Here is an 18,621-nt window from a genome sequence, read left to right on the forward strand (position 1 = left end):
GAGTTTTTCGGCGTCTTTACGATTTTTGCGTAAAAACGCGAGTTTTTCGGCATCTTTACGAAAGTTGCGCAAAGTCGCGATTTTTTCGTAGCGTTAAATCTTGCGCGAAACGTCGCGCCTTTTAAGTTTTAACGCTACGAAAAAGGCGCGACTTTGCACGCAAGTGTTAACGCTACGAAAAAATCGCGACTTTGCGCAACTTTCGTAAAGACGCCGAAAAACTCGCGTTTTTATGCAAAAATCGTAAAGACGCCGAAAAAATCACAAAAAATACGAAAAAGTCGCAAAATGTTCGTTTCCAATCGGAATTTTTCCAATTCGGATTCGAAATCGTGTCTTAGTAAATCAGCCCCTAAAAGTTTTACGATATTTCCTGGCTGTCCAGTGTGCTTTAGTAAGCCGCCTTTTGAAAGAATGTCCCAGCATACTTTAGGGCAGTGTGTGCTCCTACACCTCTCTCCACAGAAGCATTTGTAGAACAGCCCTTTCTCTATACTGCACTTAGGTCAATCACTAGTGATGAGTAAATTTCTTTTGCCAGGCATGGATTCACAGGGAAATTCCGCACTTCACCACTGGCAAATTGTTTTGCAAAACTTCAGGCAAATTTTGGCGTAAAAAAATTGTGGTTGCATCAAAAAAAGACTGTTTTGACAAAAAAAGTTGCGCGCCTCAAAACCATGCGTTACCCACGTATCTCGAACTTTGCACCATTTTGAGAATTTTTCACAAATTTTCCACTGAAGCAAAATGGGACAGAATCCAAATTACACAGCAAAGTACCTAGTGCATTTTCTTTGAAGAGGAATGCTGACCTGTTGTAGAAAGTTAGTTATTAAATAGTACAGTATAGTTTTGCCCTCTCAGACACCTTTTTATGGGTTCTTCATCTCCAACTTCCAACCATAAAATTATTCCTAAGACAATCAGAATAGGGAAAATTGTGTCATACTTACCGTGATTTTCCTTTCCTGGTCCTCTCCATGTCAATACTCTCCGGGATAGCCCCTCCCTCTCCTCAATGAAGAACCCAACCCCCCTAACTAATAAATTAGGAGGAGAACCTCCCCTGGGTGTCTCGTACCAAGTTCTAACACCTGTACACTGATCCAAGGGCGGGAACCCTGACATGGAGAGGACCAGGAAAGGAAAATCACGGTAAGTATGACACAATTTTCCCTATTCCCTGGTCCTCTCCATGTCAATACTCTCCGGGACTTAGCAAGCTGACTGTCCCTGGGTGGGAAAATAAAGATTCCAAACATAATGCAAAACATGATTTATTTGGCCAAACTAGCCGATCTAAGGATGCTAGACCCGAATTGCGAATATTCCGAAGATCTAACATCCAGCTTATAGTGAGAAACGAAGGTGCTCGGTGAAGACCACGAAGCTGATCTGCAGATGACGTCCAACGAAATGCCCGCTTCTGCTGCCCATGAAGCCGCTTGGCCCCTGGTTGAGTGCGCCTTAACTTCAGAAGGTTCCTTACGATTTGCTTGGGCATAAGCCTGCTTAATAACCAGACATATCCATCTGGAAATTGTGGAGCTTGAGGCTGCTTCTCCTTTTTTATGACCTCCCGGAAGAATGAACAGTCGGTCTGATTTCCGGATTGCAGAAGTCGCGTCACAATATCTTTTGACATGATCTGCCACATCTAGTTCTCTTAACTCTGGGTCCGAGTTCTGATGATCAAATGCTGGAACCACAATTTCGTCTTTTAAGTGGAAAGGCGAAACCACCTTAGGTTTGAATGATGGACAAAATCTCAGAACCACTCTGTCAGGAAAGAAGGCTGGGCTGTCCTCTCCAAACCTGACGGCCTGTAATTCGCCCACTCTTTTCGCTGAAGTGATGGCTACCAGGAATACCACTTTAATGGTCAGAAACCATAAGGAGATGGAGCTCAAAACTGAAAATGGACCTACTGAGAGCATACGTAGCACCAAAGGAAGATCCCACGGAGGACATACCGATCTCTTGGTTGGAAGAATCCTCATAGCCGCCTTGAAAAACCGTTTGATTAACGGATGCAGGGCCCATCTGACCCCTGATATGGCTGAGATAGCTGAGACTTGACATCTCAGAGTGCTCACGCTGAGGCCTTTGTCCAGGCCTGACTGCAAGAATTCTAGAACCATGGAGTCTGAGATAGAGTCAACCGAACTAGGACCCGAATTGGCCCAAAAGATGTCCCAAACTTTGGCATACTTAGAGTTGGTTGTAGCTTTCCTGGATTGCAACAAAGTCTGGATGACCTTCTGAGACAATCCATGAGACTCTAGCTTCTGCCTTTCAGTCTCCATGCCGTGAGGGCGAATGAACCCGGATCCGGATGGAAGAATGGACCCTGAGACAGCATAAGATCCGATGTCGGCAGCCTCCATGGATGATCTATGGACAGCTGCATCAGTTCCGTGAACCACGGTCTCCGTGGCCATGCAGGAGTGATGCAAATCACCTCTGCTTGATCCTCCTTGATCTTCTGGATCACCCTCTGAATGAGAGGGAGAGGAGGAAAGATATAGCCTAAACGGAACCTCCAAGTTTGGGTGAGAGCATCCACTGCTACTGCTTTCGGATCCCAATTCCTCGAATAAAACCGAGAACATTTGCTGTTGCTGGAGGAAGCCATCAGGTCTATTGAGGGTTGTCCCCATCTTTGCACTAAGGCTCTGAATATTTTTGGACACAGGGACCACTCGTGTCTGTCCGCAAAGCTCCTGCTTAGGACATCTGCCACTTTGTTCAATGGTCCTGGGACGTAGACGGCTGTGAAGTCCACCAAGAAAGTCTCTGCCCACTGGAGAATGGGCTGAACTTCGGCCAATAGCCTTGGGCTCCTTGTGCCCCCCTGCTTCCTGATATAGGCTACTGCCGTCACATTGTCCGATTTGATCTTCAATCTCACCCCTCTCAGATGGTCCTGAAAATACCTGCAAGCTTGAAGAATAGCTCTTAGTTCTAAGACATTTGATGGCACGTCTGATAAGGGAGAGGGCCACTGCCCTTGAGCTATCTCGGAGCCTAACTCTGCTCCCCAGCCCAGGCCTGAAGCGTCTGTTGACATGACCACCCATTTGGCCGGGAAGAGTTCGACCCCTCTGGCTAAATTGTATTGCTCTTCCCACCAGAGGAGAGAAGATCTCAGATGCTGTGGAAGATCTATAAGTTGAGAACGATCTACTCCGTTCCATTGAGATAGGAATGAGTTTTGAAGTGGTCTCATCTTCCAATGTGCCCACGAAACCAAACCGATGGTGGATGACATCATTCCCAATACTCTCAGGAATTTGGCTGCCAGAGCCTCCGGGCTCAATCTCAGTGATCTGACTGCTGAACTGAGGGACACTTGTCTTTCCTTTGAGAGGGAAAGGACTCCCCCCAACGTGTCTATAGAGGCTCCTAAATACGTGATTCTCTGAGAAGGATTGAGTTGGCTCTTTTCCCAATTTATGAGCCAACCGTGGGCCGCTAGGGATTCCATGCACAGATCCCTGTGCTTGACTGCTTGGGGTCTCGAAGAAGCCAGTATAATGAGGTCGTCTAGATAATGAAAGAGACGAATCCTCTGCCATCTCAAGTGGGCCACCAAAGTCACTAAGATCTTCGAGAAGACCCTCGGAGCTGTTGCCAACCCGAACGGAAGGCATCGGAACTGAAAGTGATGATTCCCGATGGCAAATCTCAGGAACCTTTGGTCCTGTTCCGCAATTGGGACATGATGGTAAGCATCCCTTATGTCCAATGAACACATCCAATCCCCCCGAGAAATTGCTGACTTTACTGACTCGATCGATTCCATTCTGAAATGCTGGACCTTTAAAGCTTTGTTCACCCTTCCGAGGTCCAGGATCGGTCTCCATGCCCCCGAAGTCTTCTGGATTATGAAGAATCGAGAGTAGACGCCTTTCCCTATTTGATCCAAAGGAACTCGACTTATGACGTGTTGCTGTAACAGAGAAGCTAGACACTCCTGTAGAGCTATTCTTTTCGCCTTGACTACCGGAATAGGGGAAGTAAGGAAACCCGGTACTGGGGGTCCCGAGGAAAATTCCAGTCTGTACCCTTGACCTATGATCCCCAGTACCCATCTGTCTTCTATGGATTTTTCCCAGGCGGCCTGAAAATGTTGGAGTCTTCCTCCTAGAACAGACCCCTGGGTTGCACCACCTTCATAATTGCTTGCGTGAATTCTCAGCGGCCTTTTCCTTGGGGAGGCGGAAGAAGCCTGACTGACCGCCCCTCCAATTGACTTGTCTGCCTGACTCTCTTCTGGCACGAAAGGAACGACGATCATAAGGAATGAATCTGGGTTTAGAAGAAAATCTCCCTTTAAATGGTTGCTTGCCTGCTACCTTATTTTTCTTTTGAGGTAGCAACTGACTCTTCCCTCCAGAAGCCTTAGAAATGAGATCTTCCAGCTTCTTACCAAACAAGACCTGGCCTTGAAATGGTAGTGCGCAGAGGGCTGCTTTGGAAGCCGTATCCGCCTCCCATGATTTGAGTCACAAGGCCCTTCTGGCCGCCACTGACAGAGATAAGGACCTGGAAGCTAATCGGATCTGATCCACCGCCGAATTGACTAGGTATGACGAACCCAACTTCAATTCCTTGAGGCCATCCAGAATATCCGATCTGTCTCTCCCCTCTCTGAGGGCTGAGTCAATGTTTGCTAACCATACCTCTAAGGCCTTGGCTACAGAAAGGTTGGCAATAGCCGGTTTGAGGCTCTCTCCTGCAAAGGAAAAGGCTCTTTTCAAATCTGCATCCAGCCTTTTATCCATGGCATCCTTCATTGCCGCATGATCATCAATAGGCAGAAGAGTACTTTTGGAAAGATTCAAAACAGGAGCATCCACCTTAGGAATTGTGCAAATGTCCTTCATATCTTCCTCTTTGAACGGATACAATCTACTGCATCTAGGATGTACCGAAGATCGTTTCAAAGGAGTCTCCCATTCTGCCTTGATAAGGCCCATTACCTCCTGATGAAGAGGAAACGTCTGGCCTTTGGCCTTAGGTGAAGGTAGGAAGGATGAAGAAGTAGAAGCCTGGCTATCATCTTCCAAAGCTAAAGAGGCTCTAACCGCTTTGATAAGAGGCTGAACTAGAGCAAAATCGAAGGAAGAATGAAGTTCCTCTTCCTCATCTGATGACCCTGAAGATAAGTCCTCTGATGCCCTAGCCGCAAAGGCATCCTCTGGATCCAAATCTAGCTCCAAGCGGGGCCCTCTAGAAGTAGAGGCTGCAGAACTCACTTCTTTTGCCACCGCCTCTTTAATCCAAGACAGGACATCCACCTTGGAACTGGACCCAAGTCCTAGTGCAGCTGTAAGACATGATTGGCATAACTTTTTGTCAGGTAACGGAGGATCCGAACAGCCCAGACAGCAAGCAGCTGATGTTTGTATGATATTAACTTCAGGATCTAACACCTCCTTAGACTTCTCTCTTGATCTGGACGGCTTCATCGCACTGCAACCAGACAAGAGGAAAACAGGGGAAACACATCAGATGTATCCACCATCATAAACCTTCTCTAGTAATAACTTTTTTTTTTTTTTTTTTTTTCCTCAACCAGGAAAGGAAGACTTTTTAGGGGTGGCAGCTGGGATGAGACTGGGGCAAAAGCAACCTGCAAAATAAATAGCAACAAATTAGGAACCCCTAGAGAGAGGTTCCTACAAGCAGGTAACCCAAGCACATCCCCCTAACTTACCAGAACCGAGCACAAAATTTCTACACTGGAAGCTGGAAAAACAGGCAGCAACCAAGATAAGGCTAGTCTGCCTTAAATAGCGCCATAGGCTCCTCCCCCAGGAACCCAGGATAGCCCTGGAGAAAGAAGATCTGTACCGGAATAAGATCCGGACCTACAGTTCCCCAGAAAGAAAGGAGAGTTCCTAATCCAAACGGATCCGCAAGCCACAAGTTCTGGATCACCGCCTGCAACCAGAAACCGGATGTGACTTGCGAGATCGCGCGAGAACGTGTACCCGCGAAATCGCGCGAGCGCGTTCCCGCGAAATCGTGAACGCGCACCCGCGGAATCGTGCACGTGCGCAGACATGCGGCCGCAACCGCCCAGCTTCCCGGAGTAAGTGCTTCGGTTCCCAGCGAAGACTAACCTGCCACCACCCCTTGCCTGCTGCTCAAAAGGAAACGAGCTGGAGAAGGCACAGCTCCTAGCCGCCAGACGCCCTTGGTGAGGCAGGCTGGTAGGGCCTAAGCGCAGGGAGAGCAGAGTCATGATTCAACAGACCTGACCAAATTAGAGGTAAGCTGCAGGGGAAAACCCGAAGGCAAAACCCCTCTCTCTGGGACGCTCACTAGCAAGCCCCTGCTTCCTTCCTGAAAAACAAAAGCAACTCCTGAAAAGGAGTGAGGAAAGGAAAGAACCCAAAAAAGACACCCAGGGGAGGTTCTCCTCCTAATTTATTAGTTAGGGGGGTTGGGTTCTTCATTGAGGAGAGGGAGGGGCTATCCCGGAGAGTATTGACATGGAGAGGACCAGGGAAATGTTTTTTACGATGGTCTTAGGCGGCCCCTGTGAAAGGGTCATTCGACCCCCAAAGGGGTCCCGACCCACAGGTTAGGACCCGCTGAGTTAGAGCATTATGATATTGCAATTGTGAATGATGTTGCCATGTCTGAGTCTATCTGGGATGGCTGACTAGTACATGGAACACATCATCTGGAACTGCTAACACACATTCCCCCAATTTTACCTTATGCCTTTTTTATCAACCATACATCAATTCTTATTCAAAGTTGTCAAATTTATTAGGAGTGCCTGCTGTAGCCAATTTATCCTTTATATTTTTGGCTAAACCCTCCCTGATAACTGACTTATGAGCTGACTCATTTAATGTAGTGTCTGCCACCCATCTGTATATTGAGCCACAGAGGACTGACCCAGCAACCTGTCTAAGATACAATCATCTTAGACATGGCGGACTCAAAAGTGTCAAAATCATTCAGCAAAGGACTTTTCTGTTCAATTGAAGGGGAAGCCATGGCTAGAGCTTCACCCTGCATCAAGGCTAAAATAAAACCCACTTTCATTGTATTATCAGGGTAGCGATTGGGCTGTAGGTGAAACTGAAGCTTGCATTGGTTTAAGAACCCACAAAACTCCAGCTGAAAAACACTTGCCAAGAATACACTCCATACTCTTAAAACTTCATCTACCTGTGCTTGCACCCGAATTAATTGAATATGCTCGGGTGCAGGCACATGTAGCTGATATCCGCATAAAAATGTGTGACTTTGTGTTTTCTGCATGTGACATTAGCCTAACAGGATGGAGTATTTTTAGAGTATTGGGGTAGAATTGGCAACTGCTGGAGGATTAGCCGCAGCCTCAGCCTAATGCCCCTGTAGCTGCTGAACCTGTATTTGAAGGTTCTTGCCATAACTTGTGCCATTGCTGTAACCTGATGCGTAAGGCAAGTTAAAGCCTGTTCAGTCCCAGCAGGATCCATTTTTGCTGGACTGAGCAAAATGTCATGAATTTCTATTCCAAGTCGATGCTAGTGGCTGGGTATGGTTCTATGACTAGAGAACAGGCAATATCCTGGTATACAGGGGCACTCAACGCTGCCTGAAAAAGTTACAAAGTTACAAGAACTTAACTGAACCAGAGGCATATGGCAGAGTGGGCAGAAAACACAAAAAAGGCTTTTGATGCAAAGGTAATTGCAGTCCTTCAGTGGAAGGATTCACAGCTGAGGAGTGGAGAGTTGCAGTTCAGCTCAGAAGCTACAGGGAAGGCTGCCACATGACAAAGAGACTGAACAAAGAAACCTGCTCTGGAGGTGCAGCAGCAACTTACAAACAATTTACCCTGGTGCAGGACCTGTGAATTTACAGAGGGATAGTCACAGAACAGGCCAAGTTAAGCACAGTACGTAGGCAACTAAACCAGGAATTGCCAGCAAAGGCGTAATCAAGGTTCAGACTGGGTCATACACAAATGTAATAACCAGCAGAACCAGGGATTTTAGAAGCTCAAAGTCAGACAGACCTATACAATTGCTAAATCACAGCAATCTAACTCACAAAAAGAACCTGTTTGCTCAGGCAAGTAGTGATGGGGTAAGGAGTATAAAAAACCTCCTCCCAAAGCTGATTGGAGGTGGCCTTCCAGCAGTTAACCCCTGTCCTGGCTGGAAACATCCTAACAGGAAAGAGATGGCATTTGCTTGCAGTAAGAGAAACAAATCCATTTTGGTTCTACCTTTGGTTCTACTAAGGGCCTGTCCACTTTGGACAGGACATGGTCTATCGTTTATATCTTTTCATCATCACCCAATCCCCAGACTGTAAGGAGTGAACCTCTAGTGTGGGCTACACTGGTTTTACTGCTCTCACTTTGTCTGTAATTTGGGAAAAAAGTTTGCAACAATTGTGATCCCATCACCTTGCCCTGGCTGCAAAGTTGTCCTCTTTACCCTCAAATCAGAAGAGCCCCTGGGTGGCCTACCAAAATGATCTCATCCAAGTGGGTGTTTATCTAAGTATACAATGCATTAGGAAACATCTCTACCCATGAACAATTTTCCTATTGCTTGTTTAGCCAAATACCTTTTTAGGGACTGATTTTTTTAGCAAATAAGAACTCCTGCAAAGTCAGTTTGGACTTCCTCCAAGGGGCTCTTAGCAGGCGGAACAGATATTGCATTGCTGCACATATGTTTTTTGCAATAAATAGAGCCCAGTTGGCCACCAAAGCTTTTGGACCCTGTTCTTCATTCTCCCTTTACTCTAAGCCAATGTATAAGGCATAGGCAGATTTAGAAGTAAATGCTGACTTTAGGGCAATGACACCCTTCCCAATTAATCTCCTCTAGCAGTGGCGACTAATCTCCTCAGAATTCTTTCCTACCAGGGATAATGTAAATCTCTGGTGTTTGAACATGTGTTGCTTTGGCTTTGTGAAGTCGCCCAAAGTTTCCTAATCTTCTTGTGTCTTTGCCCTTGCGCCAGCAAAAAGCTCAAGAGCTACACAAAAGTGAGCTCTGCAGCCTGAGCCGAGAACATCATTGCTCTGCCCCCATCATCAGTGTTGCACCCAGTGGCATCTGCCCCCTGTCAAGAACCTTGCCCGACAAAAGATGGATGCAGACTCATGACTGGTTTGTCACACACACACAAAGAGCAGCCATTATTTTACACACACAAGTCTCAGACAGCACCATGTGGTCAGGTTGGGGCTCAGTCTCTGGACCAAGAGAAACAGATGTCAGGCTGCTGCCAAAGAGACAATGCAATAGCATAAGGAGAAAGGCACAGAATCAACAGTTGTTGTAATCCTTTATACACGGTGGGCTCCCTTATTCAGTCAGCCCTTGCAGACTCCACACCTCATTTTTGTGAGCCTATGACTAAGGGCCAGGAGCCCGTAAAGCGTAAGTTGTGGAGTCTGCAAGGGCCAACTGAATAAAAGAGCCATTGTCTTAACAGAGAGCCCACTGTGTATCGTTTCACTATTGTCTATGGTGGGAGATCTGATGGAGAGAGCACCCTGATGCGTGTTGTGAAGAAGTAACAAAGCATCTAGGGAGTGTACTGAAAGTCAAATAGGGTAAGCCTCGAGGTTGAGAAATGCCTTAAAATGCCCTTCCATTCCCGTGCATGCAAATCTTTAAAAGTAAATTAAAGTGTGTAATGGCTTTAAATGCAGCAGCAGCCATTTTGGCATGATTAAGTATTTTACTAATTTACATACATACATACATGGCAATGGAATGGCATTTTGGAATGTTTAGTTGTTTGTGATGACATATAGTCAACAAAATGACCCATGTGTCATCACCCTTAGAAATTTAGACTCTATTATAAGGGCCAGGATCATTATATTGGCCCTGCTTGTGGGGAGAAACAATTGCTCCCCTGTGCCCCCAATGTCCCCTTAGTTTTGTGAAGGTACTTGAGTGTTTTTGGGCAAATCTCCCCCTGTGCCTGTGATGTCAGGCAGATCTACAGTGTAGTCAATGACAATTGTTCCATAAGCTAAGGTTACCAGAATCAAAGTGAAATCAGGCGACATGGTCCAATATGGTGGCTTGCATACTGTGCCACAGGAAAAAATTTGGGTTATGTCCACTTTCTGGCCCAAAGCCCCATTAGGAACTCCCTATTTTTAGTGTAACTCGGTAACAACAATTGCCACTGCCTCCTGATCTTCATGGTTTCTGCAGTCCTGTGGCAGTCTGCAGGCAACATAGCTATAAATACATTTATCTGGATATAAATTGCCAATTAGTAAAAAAATATAATAAAAATGTCCATATCTTGTTTTGATATAAAATCTTATAGAGCCTGCCCAAGATCATGTATAGTTTTAAGATGGGGCATCTCATTTGTACGTAGTGTAGATCATACCACCTGTGTTCCAAGGAAGCTGTCTCTATTAGCCTGAACCTACAGTGGGGGAAACAATTTTTGCATGACAGGAGCCCTTTAAGAAGTTCAAGGTCTTTTTTCCCTAGGGTGGTTAATTGTTACTTGTACCCGTGCTATATATTCAGTATGCATATGATCCACTCTTTATAAACACAAGTAAACAGACACAAAGGGGAAAGGAAATGCTACATAAAAATCATTTAGATTTCCCAATTGGAGGAAATGTAAAGGTCAGTTTGGTTACACATGAAAACTTTTGAGAATGTTAAGGTAATTATTTTGTGGGTGGTGCTAAAACCTGATATGCCTATATAAATGCCTGTTTAACTTCCCAGTTCAGCCTGATAACAGGTTTGGTTGGTGCTTGTCTGGAGCAAGTGAGAGAATTCACCTCATCCAGGTAATGTTATCCTAATAACTTTTTTTTTTCCCTACTTTCTGTTTTTAGAATGTGAGCTTTGTGTAAGAGAGAGCAGTTCTGAGGATGCTGGGAGCAGTGCAGTTAAAATGTTTAAAAACTGATGAACTTACTTGGTCTCACTTTTAGATTTGATAATGTGGTGCAAATTGTTTCTCATTAGTTGGGAGGCAATGTAGCATGTATAAAGAGATATATAAAAATTAACCTATATGTACAATAAACACTGTGTTCCCTATTTTTAAACACTATAGGATCTATTATCTGAGATGCTTGGTCCCTAGGGATTTCTGTAATGTTAGTACTGTGTGTGGGTTAGCAGTTAATTGGGCATTAAAACAACTTCTTTCTTGGATAAAACTTTTTTTTTTTTTTTTTTTTTTTTTCTCCCCTTCTATCTACCAATTAACTAGTTAAGGGGGTGTGGCTGATCAGTTGGTCTTGGAGCCAAAGGCTGTAAAACAAGTTCTGTGTGTGATCTAATTGTTATATGGTTATAAAAAGATTATATGGGAAGATTTCCGCGTGGGATACAGCTGTAAGTAACTAGTTTAAAGAAGTCTTGGGGGGGTTTGTTGGTGCTATTCAGTGTGTATTTTAATGCATATTGGAGCAATTCCAGGGAGCATTCAATAGGACACAGGTGAGTTTACCTTTTGGGATCTGATTTTCAGAATCTAAGGGGGCAACTTGCAATATTGAAGGGACGTAAACAAGGCAGAGGATAGACTGCTCATTTGCAGGCACTGGCAGCAGTTGGTGAGAGGTTTGTTCCAGTTGAAAGGAGAGGTAGGGGACAGAAGGGCCATGGTTTGCACATACCAACAGGCTGGCTGTTTTGGGTGAAGCTGCTGGGGAGAACAGCTCTAAACTGGCATATATGGAATAAGCTGACTCGCAGAGCACAGTAGCGGCAGCTGCTCTTGTACAAGGATGAGTGATAGGAAGGAAAGGCAGGCTGTAGCAATATAGGATTTGATTATTACAAATGTAGATATGGTAACCTGTTGCAAGGAACCTGTTCTGTCCTCACTATGTGTTGCCCTGAGCTAGTGTGTAGTTTGCCATAAAGATTAACCCAGGGTTAATACCACCGAGGCTGCTGCCCCAGGTCGGCCCAGTCCAACCCTGGATTAACCTACCCACAGTCCAATAAAATAAGCCTGTAAAGTTTGCTGGTATATTAGGGACAAATGGTGAAACTGGAATATATAGGAAGTGTAATAAATATAAAGGACATTACATTAAACAGATCGTAAAACTGAAGGCATGCAATGAACTATCATTAACTTGTACATGCATAGGTACGTAACTGTAACATACAACTCCCATGCTGGTACAACACTACATAAGAACTGGTGTCCTGAGGTGCTGGCAACCATAAAAGTGCAGATTTAAGGGATAACTAAACTGTAAAATGTAAACTTGCTTAGGGCACACTTTTTTTTTTTTTTTTTTTTTTTTTTTTCCAACTTGCATTAAAGGGGTTGCTCTTGGTTAACTTACATTTTAGTATGTTATAGAATATCCTATTACCAATTTTTCAACTGGTTTTTATTAATTTTTGAATTATTTTAACTGAGTTGTATTCTTCCACCACTTTCCACCTGTTGCAGGGCTCCCTGACACCAGCAGCCAAAAAGTATTGCTCTGTAAGGCTACAATGTCATTGTTATATTTTATTATGTATCTTTGTATTCCGAACCCCTTCTATTCTTCCTGTCTCATTTAAAATCCTGCCTGGTTGCTAGGGTAAACTGGACCTTAGCAACCAGATGCTGAAATTCCACACTTTTAGTATGATTTAGACATTTAGGGGGGTGATTTATCAGTGGTTGAGTTTATTTTTTTGACTAATTCGAGTTATGGTTCAAAAACTTGAATGTCTGGTATTAAAGGGGTGGTTCGCCTTTTAGTCAACTCTTAGTATGTTATTTAATGGCCTATTCTAGGCAACTGTTCAATTGGTCATTTTTTTTTTTTTTTGTAATAGTTTTTGAACTATTTGTCTTCTAACTATTTGGAGCTTGCAAATAGGTCACTGAACCCAGCAGCCAAAAACTTTTGCTTAATGAGGCTACAGTTTTATTATTCAGTCCCACTCCTATTCATATACCGGCTCCTCATTCAACCTGCTCCATGCCCTAGCAACCAGATAGCTGCTGAAACTCCAAATTGGAAAGCTGCTGAACAAAGTGACCTAACTAAAATTTGTCATCTTAAAGTTTCTATAGAAGTCAATGGGAGTTGTCATAGAAAAATTCAAGCCATATTCTCAAACTCGGATTTTGAGAAATTTGAGGGTTTTTTCCCCCCCAAATGAGTTTTCCTTAAGTGACCTTTCGATATGTGAGTTTATTTGATTTAGAAGAAAAAACAAATTCACAAACTGATAAATAAGCCCTTTATGGTCTGGGATGATAAAGTCAATAGGTATTTTCGTTGTGTTGGGTTTTTATTTATTTTTTACTTCAGCAGCTTTCAAGTCTAAAAAAAACTTAGTGCGCATCAAAAAGTCGCAGTTGTGTCAAAATGGGTGTGGTCACTTAAAAAAAGCATGTACATTTACAAAATTAATGTATATGCTATAAATATCCACTTCCAAAGCCCCCCCCTCTCCCCCCAGTGATTGTAATCGCTTAACTTATACTCTGGGCTGGTGCACCGGGGATCCTCTTCCTCCTGTCTTTGCAGCACATGCGCAGCAGAGTGGTCTGTAGGGGAATTCCTATACTGGAGCATGCATTGTAGCAGGAATTTATAAGCAATGCAGGGTCGGGGGCTGCTAGTTTGCTACTCCGCACCTGCCCATCCAAAGATTTTTCTTGTAGGGGGCCCGGCTCAGTAGTTACATCACTGATTTGGCCTAAACTGTAAACTAATGTGAAATTCTGCATTTTGCCATTGGTGAATTCTTTTGCAAAAATTTGCCAAGTGAGAAAGTCACGGTCGCATAAAGTTACGCTTGCATCAAAGTTGCACATGGCAGCCACACTTTGCTAAATTTTCAGCAAAATGGGACCGATTTGCTCATCTTCTGCAGAGCCAGGCCAGGTGGGAGATTGTACCATGTTAGGGCTAGAAGGTGAGTTAGGAGATTGGTATGGGCTCACTGTAGGAGTGGGACACAGCCTGTTATCCAGACAAGGAGTCGTGTTTTAAGGTTGAGTGCCTAAACTATTGTGCTCCAGTCAGGGAATGGAGCTTTCAGGAATAGGTTAGTGGGAACCTATTGTGTTACTGGGAGAGGAGGCCCCTCAACAGCTAATGGTACTTTGCTAGTGCACTTCTACATGACCGGCAATGGAGGCTTTTGTGTGTGCAAGGATCTTCTGGAGTAGTGCTTATTTGTATACTGAAACTCTAGCTTCCAATGCTCCAGCCTGTAACCTGTCATACCTGTGAGACAATTAAAAAGTCGGTATTGGTTCATCACTTTGCTTTGTGAGATGTCTGCTTCTTACAGTAAAAGCTACACAATCTCCCCCCCTTCTCCTGTGGCAGGAGTCTACTAGCTGCAGGCAGCCCTCTTGCTGTCAAGGGTTTATTCAGGAGACGGCCAGAACAGCCAAATTAGTGTGCAACTACTAAAAATGATCTGGTTGCTGTTTATCTGAGGGAAATTACTACAAACCATTAAATTATATATAATTTTTTTTAAATCCCTTTCTCTTCTTAGTGTAGGTTACATACTTGGGTTACATCATGGCTTCAAGTTTGCATCTTGTCCTTGCTCTCTCGTCACTCTTGGTGACACTGGTATCCACCGGTATGCCGGGTGCTCCAGTACCTGCAGATCCAGCATCTCGAGATATTCAGAAAGCTGCAAACTTTGCCCTGGAAAGGTTCAATCGCATGTCCAATGATGCACACATCTACAGAAAAATAAAAGTGTTATCGGCTAAATCACAGGTAATCTATCAAAGCTATCAGTCAATCTAAAGCTATTCAAGAATAGTGCTGAAGCTGTCATAAATGCTTTAATATGACTAATGTATTCTCCGTCCATAAAATATTACATATCACATGGGCATCCCAAGACCACATGAGGGGTTAATTGTGAAGCAAGAAAGTTTGCTTGATTGTATTGATGATACACATTGTTTGACTTCTACTAAGTGGCCACCCACCAATACATGCATCAATCACATTTTTGTGTTTTTTTTTTTTCATGCCACAATGATTCTAATCTGGGACCCTTAAAATGGTCCTCTGTGGGTAGGTACATGATATGTTTAAGCAATTTCTATAAACTATTACTGAGCATTATCATTCATTTGCAGGTTGTTGCTGGAATGAACTACATTATACAGATGAAAATTGGTGCAACAAATTGCCGTAAGAATTCCAATGTTAATCTACAGTCCTGTCAATTGGCTCAAGGTGCTAATTCCAAGGTAAAAAAAAAACTGGACTTCAAAATTAATCAAATTTCTTTCCCATTTCTGTAGTTTTAAAACTGGCGGCACCTTTGGCTTTGTTTGATTAGAGACACTGCCAAGTGTTTGCAGTGGAGCTTCTGTTCTTGCAGCCACTGAATGAGAGAGCACATCAACCATAAATTGGTGCAAAGATTTGCCTTCAAAACCCCTTATTAGACCATGAATATACAAACATTTGTCCTATCCTATCTGCAATACCACAGACAAAGGACAGGATGATCAAGAAATGTTTGGTAGTTTAATTCAATTTTTTAAATGCAGAAATACCGCAACATAACTATTTTGTAGGACCCCCTTATGACTGCTGAACTCGTAGAATAAGTGACATCGTAGGTAGTGCAAAGGGTGGGAAAGTATTACTTTACAAAGCTGGGGCACAGGGCCCTGCAGGTTTGGGTGGCAAGGGGCTGAGTATCTAGTTAAATTGCTGCTTGTATACTCAGTTTTTCCACTGATTATTACAGTCATAAAGGGTAATTCACACTTTCCCTGGCTACGTGTGCACCAAGGGGTGTAAAATGTACCCTTTAGTGCCTAATTTGGGAAGAAAAAGTAGGGGGTGCAGGTGAACCCTGTTTGGGATCTATTATCCAGAAATTTCCAAGTTATGGGACGAATCTCATTAGGGTTGCCACCCAGCCAGTATTTGACCAGCCTAGCTGACAAATTAGGTAGCAACCCTTCCTACAGATTACTCCATTCTCTGTACCCATCTTCCCCCTTTTTAACTAAAAGCCTACCCCTGCCCACCCATCTCCCCATCAATTACATCACCAACCCACCCCCAAGTATCCTTACTGCCCATGCCAAAGGCCAGTGTTAAGTGTTACATCTCTGTAATAAACAACCTTTTACGTGATGGTAACTAAGATATAAATAAACCATATTAGAAGTAAAACAATCCTGTTCAGGTTAATTAAATGTTTTAAATGATGGATTTTTTTTTTTAGTAGACTTTGGTATGGAGATACAATTTCCAGAAAAAACCCTTATCCAAAAAGCCCCAGGTCCCAAGCATTCTGGTTAACCGGTCCAATACCTGTACTTAATTACCTGCCATAGAGCAGGCTAAGAACTGGGCTTGGTTGCAGCCTCCCTGTTGAATAATGTGTTAATGGAACGTAGACTTTATTTTCGTTTTCTTTTGTTATAGTTAATAATCCCACCATTTCTGTGATGCTGCATTAGCACTGAATTAAAATGTAATTTACACAAAAATTGTAGCAGAGACCATAATCTCTCTGCCCCACATTCTCTTAAATTTCCTTTGGTCTTTTCATTCTTTGCATTTGCTTTTGCTAAATTTACATTACAATTTGATTACAAATTGATGCTTAATGTTGATGTCATAAACTTAGAGGGCACCTGGATGAGTTTTTGAACAAGCAGAATATTCAAGGATATTGTGATACTAATATCTACAGTTAGTATTAGTGGTTGTGTATATATAGTTTATGTACGTGATAGAATAGATTAGTAAGTATAGGTTGTGTGTGCTGGGTTTACTTGGAAGGGTTGAACTTGATGGACAATGGTCTTTTTTTTCAACCCTATGTAACTATCATTGGAAAACTGTTTCCCCACCAGAGATGTGGGCTAATGTAACCTGCATCCTGTTTTGCAAAAACAATCCTATTTTAACCCCCGCCACCAAAAACTATAATTTTCATGTATTGCAATTTAGTTAACCTGTCTTAAGTTTTAAATCTAGAAGCATAAGGCAGTTTTCATGACCCAGCAGTTTCCCTTCCATGCTGTGTAGCTGCGTAAGGACAGTCGGTACAAGAATCCTTAGCAGTCAGCAATGTGAGCAGCTGCGCTGACTCTGGTTTTATGTATGATTATACCAACAGACTTTTATAGTGATACTAACCATAAAACTACTCCTCCTAAAATACAAATGTACAATAAGTTACCTATAGCTCAAGTTAGTTGGTTTTTGCTACTTTTGCAAGTAGTTGTTAGTTGACGCTTCTAAACCTGTTTTGCCAACCTGACTCTTCTCAACCTCTCGGTTATAGCTTCTGATGCTTACTGACTCTTGCTACACAAATATGGCAGCCCCCTCATTGAGGAACTTGGGGGATCAGATAGGTAATAGCATTGGGCAAATACATTTAAGGCAAAATGATAAATACCATGTAAAGGTTAATTTCTAGTGTCAGTATCTCGCTAAAGATACGTCGTATGTACCAATTATATTAACCGTGTTTGTTTTTGTGTTGCTGTTACAGACTAAGATTTGTACATTCGAAGTCTACGTTTCTTTGAAAAATGTGATGTCGCTTTCAAAAACTACCTGCAGGGCAGCGTGAAATCAAACGAATACACCCAGAGCTATCAATATTGCTTGCTTAGCTGTAGAATTTGATTGCATTCAATAAACTGCTGTTACAACCTTTACCATAGACCTCTCGCTAGGGCCAATACATAGAACTGGGTGGAAAAATGCCAGTTCAGTGGTTTTCTTGTTTAAAGAGACTTCTCTAGAAATCCAAGGGATGGTTCTCTACAGTGAACGCAGAACAATCGCACTAAACTGGAATGGACCCAACTGTTTTTAAACATATACTGGCCTGTCTTTGTGCTTCTGTTTTGTTAATTTGTACATTTACGTACAAATCCATGCATCAATAAATGACAGCCTGTAGAAATATTTGAGACTACTCCATATTAATTGGAAGCCAAGTTCAATAAGACAGAGTTCACATCCTGAGCATACATCAAATACCAAAATAGGCTTGGAATGTGTTTCAGTTCAGAGAAATTGACCTGGTATTAGAGGTGTTTAACAGGCATTTATACCTTGGAGCTTTGCTAGAGAAATGGGTGACAAAGTGCTCACAAAGGAAAAATAACTAAACTAGAACAGTAGATTCCTGTAATTAAACTTGAGAAATTCCTCACTGATTCAGTGTATAGAGAGGTGGCTTTATTTATACCCACTTTATGTCCAGTATTTGGGCAGGCTCCCATCCTGCTCCATTAACAAGGTTGCAGATATAACATGTGTAATTGGTTGGTAATTTTACCAACAATATGGGCAGCAAATAAGTGATTACACCCTAAACCACAGCCTTTAGACTGGTTTTTCAAGACTGGTACAAAAAAAACCAGACATGCTCTTTCTCATCCCAACCAGACTTCAGTCTGGGTTCCCCAACCAGCCATACAGCTTGGGAGCCATTCCTCTACAGGATGCTACTACTTTCCATCTGTTAACAATATGTTCCAGAAATGGTATATCAGAACTGAAATATAGTAAACTCTTCACTCTGGACAAATGCCTGATGCAGCCTGAGTGTTTTTTATTTTGCTAAGTTTGTCACATACTTGTGTTCATGGCTT

General features: G+C 43.1%; 1 protein-coding gene across 1 annotated transcript; it reads left to right on the forward strand.

Moving 5' to 3' along the window:
• Nucleotides 1–10,735: 10,735 nt before the first annotated feature.
• On the forward strand, nucleotides 10,736–18,592 carry LOC100498162 (cystatin-like). Its single transcript, XM_002937445.5, has 4 exons — nucleotides 10,736–10,813; nucleotides 14,516–14,743; nucleotides 15,115–15,228; nucleotides 17,508–18,592. Exons 2-4 carry the CDS (start codon nucleotides 14,537–14,539, stop codon nucleotides 17,586–17,588), a joined length of 402 nt encoding a protein of 133 aa, XP_002937491.1. The 5' UTR covers nucleotides 10,736–10,813; nucleotides 14,516–14,536; the 3' UTR covers nucleotides 17,589–18,592.
• The last annotated feature ends 29 nt before the right edge of the window (nucleotides 18,593–18,621 follow it).

The sequence above is a fragment of the Xenopus tropicalis genome, chromosome 5 (assembly GCF_000004195.4).
Source record: "Xenopus tropicalis strain Nigerian chromosome 5, UCB_Xtro_10.0, whole genome shotgun sequence".
In the NCBI taxonomy this organism is placed as follows: Eukaryota; Metazoa; Chordata; class Amphibia; order Anura; family Pipidae; genus Xenopus; species Xenopus tropicalis.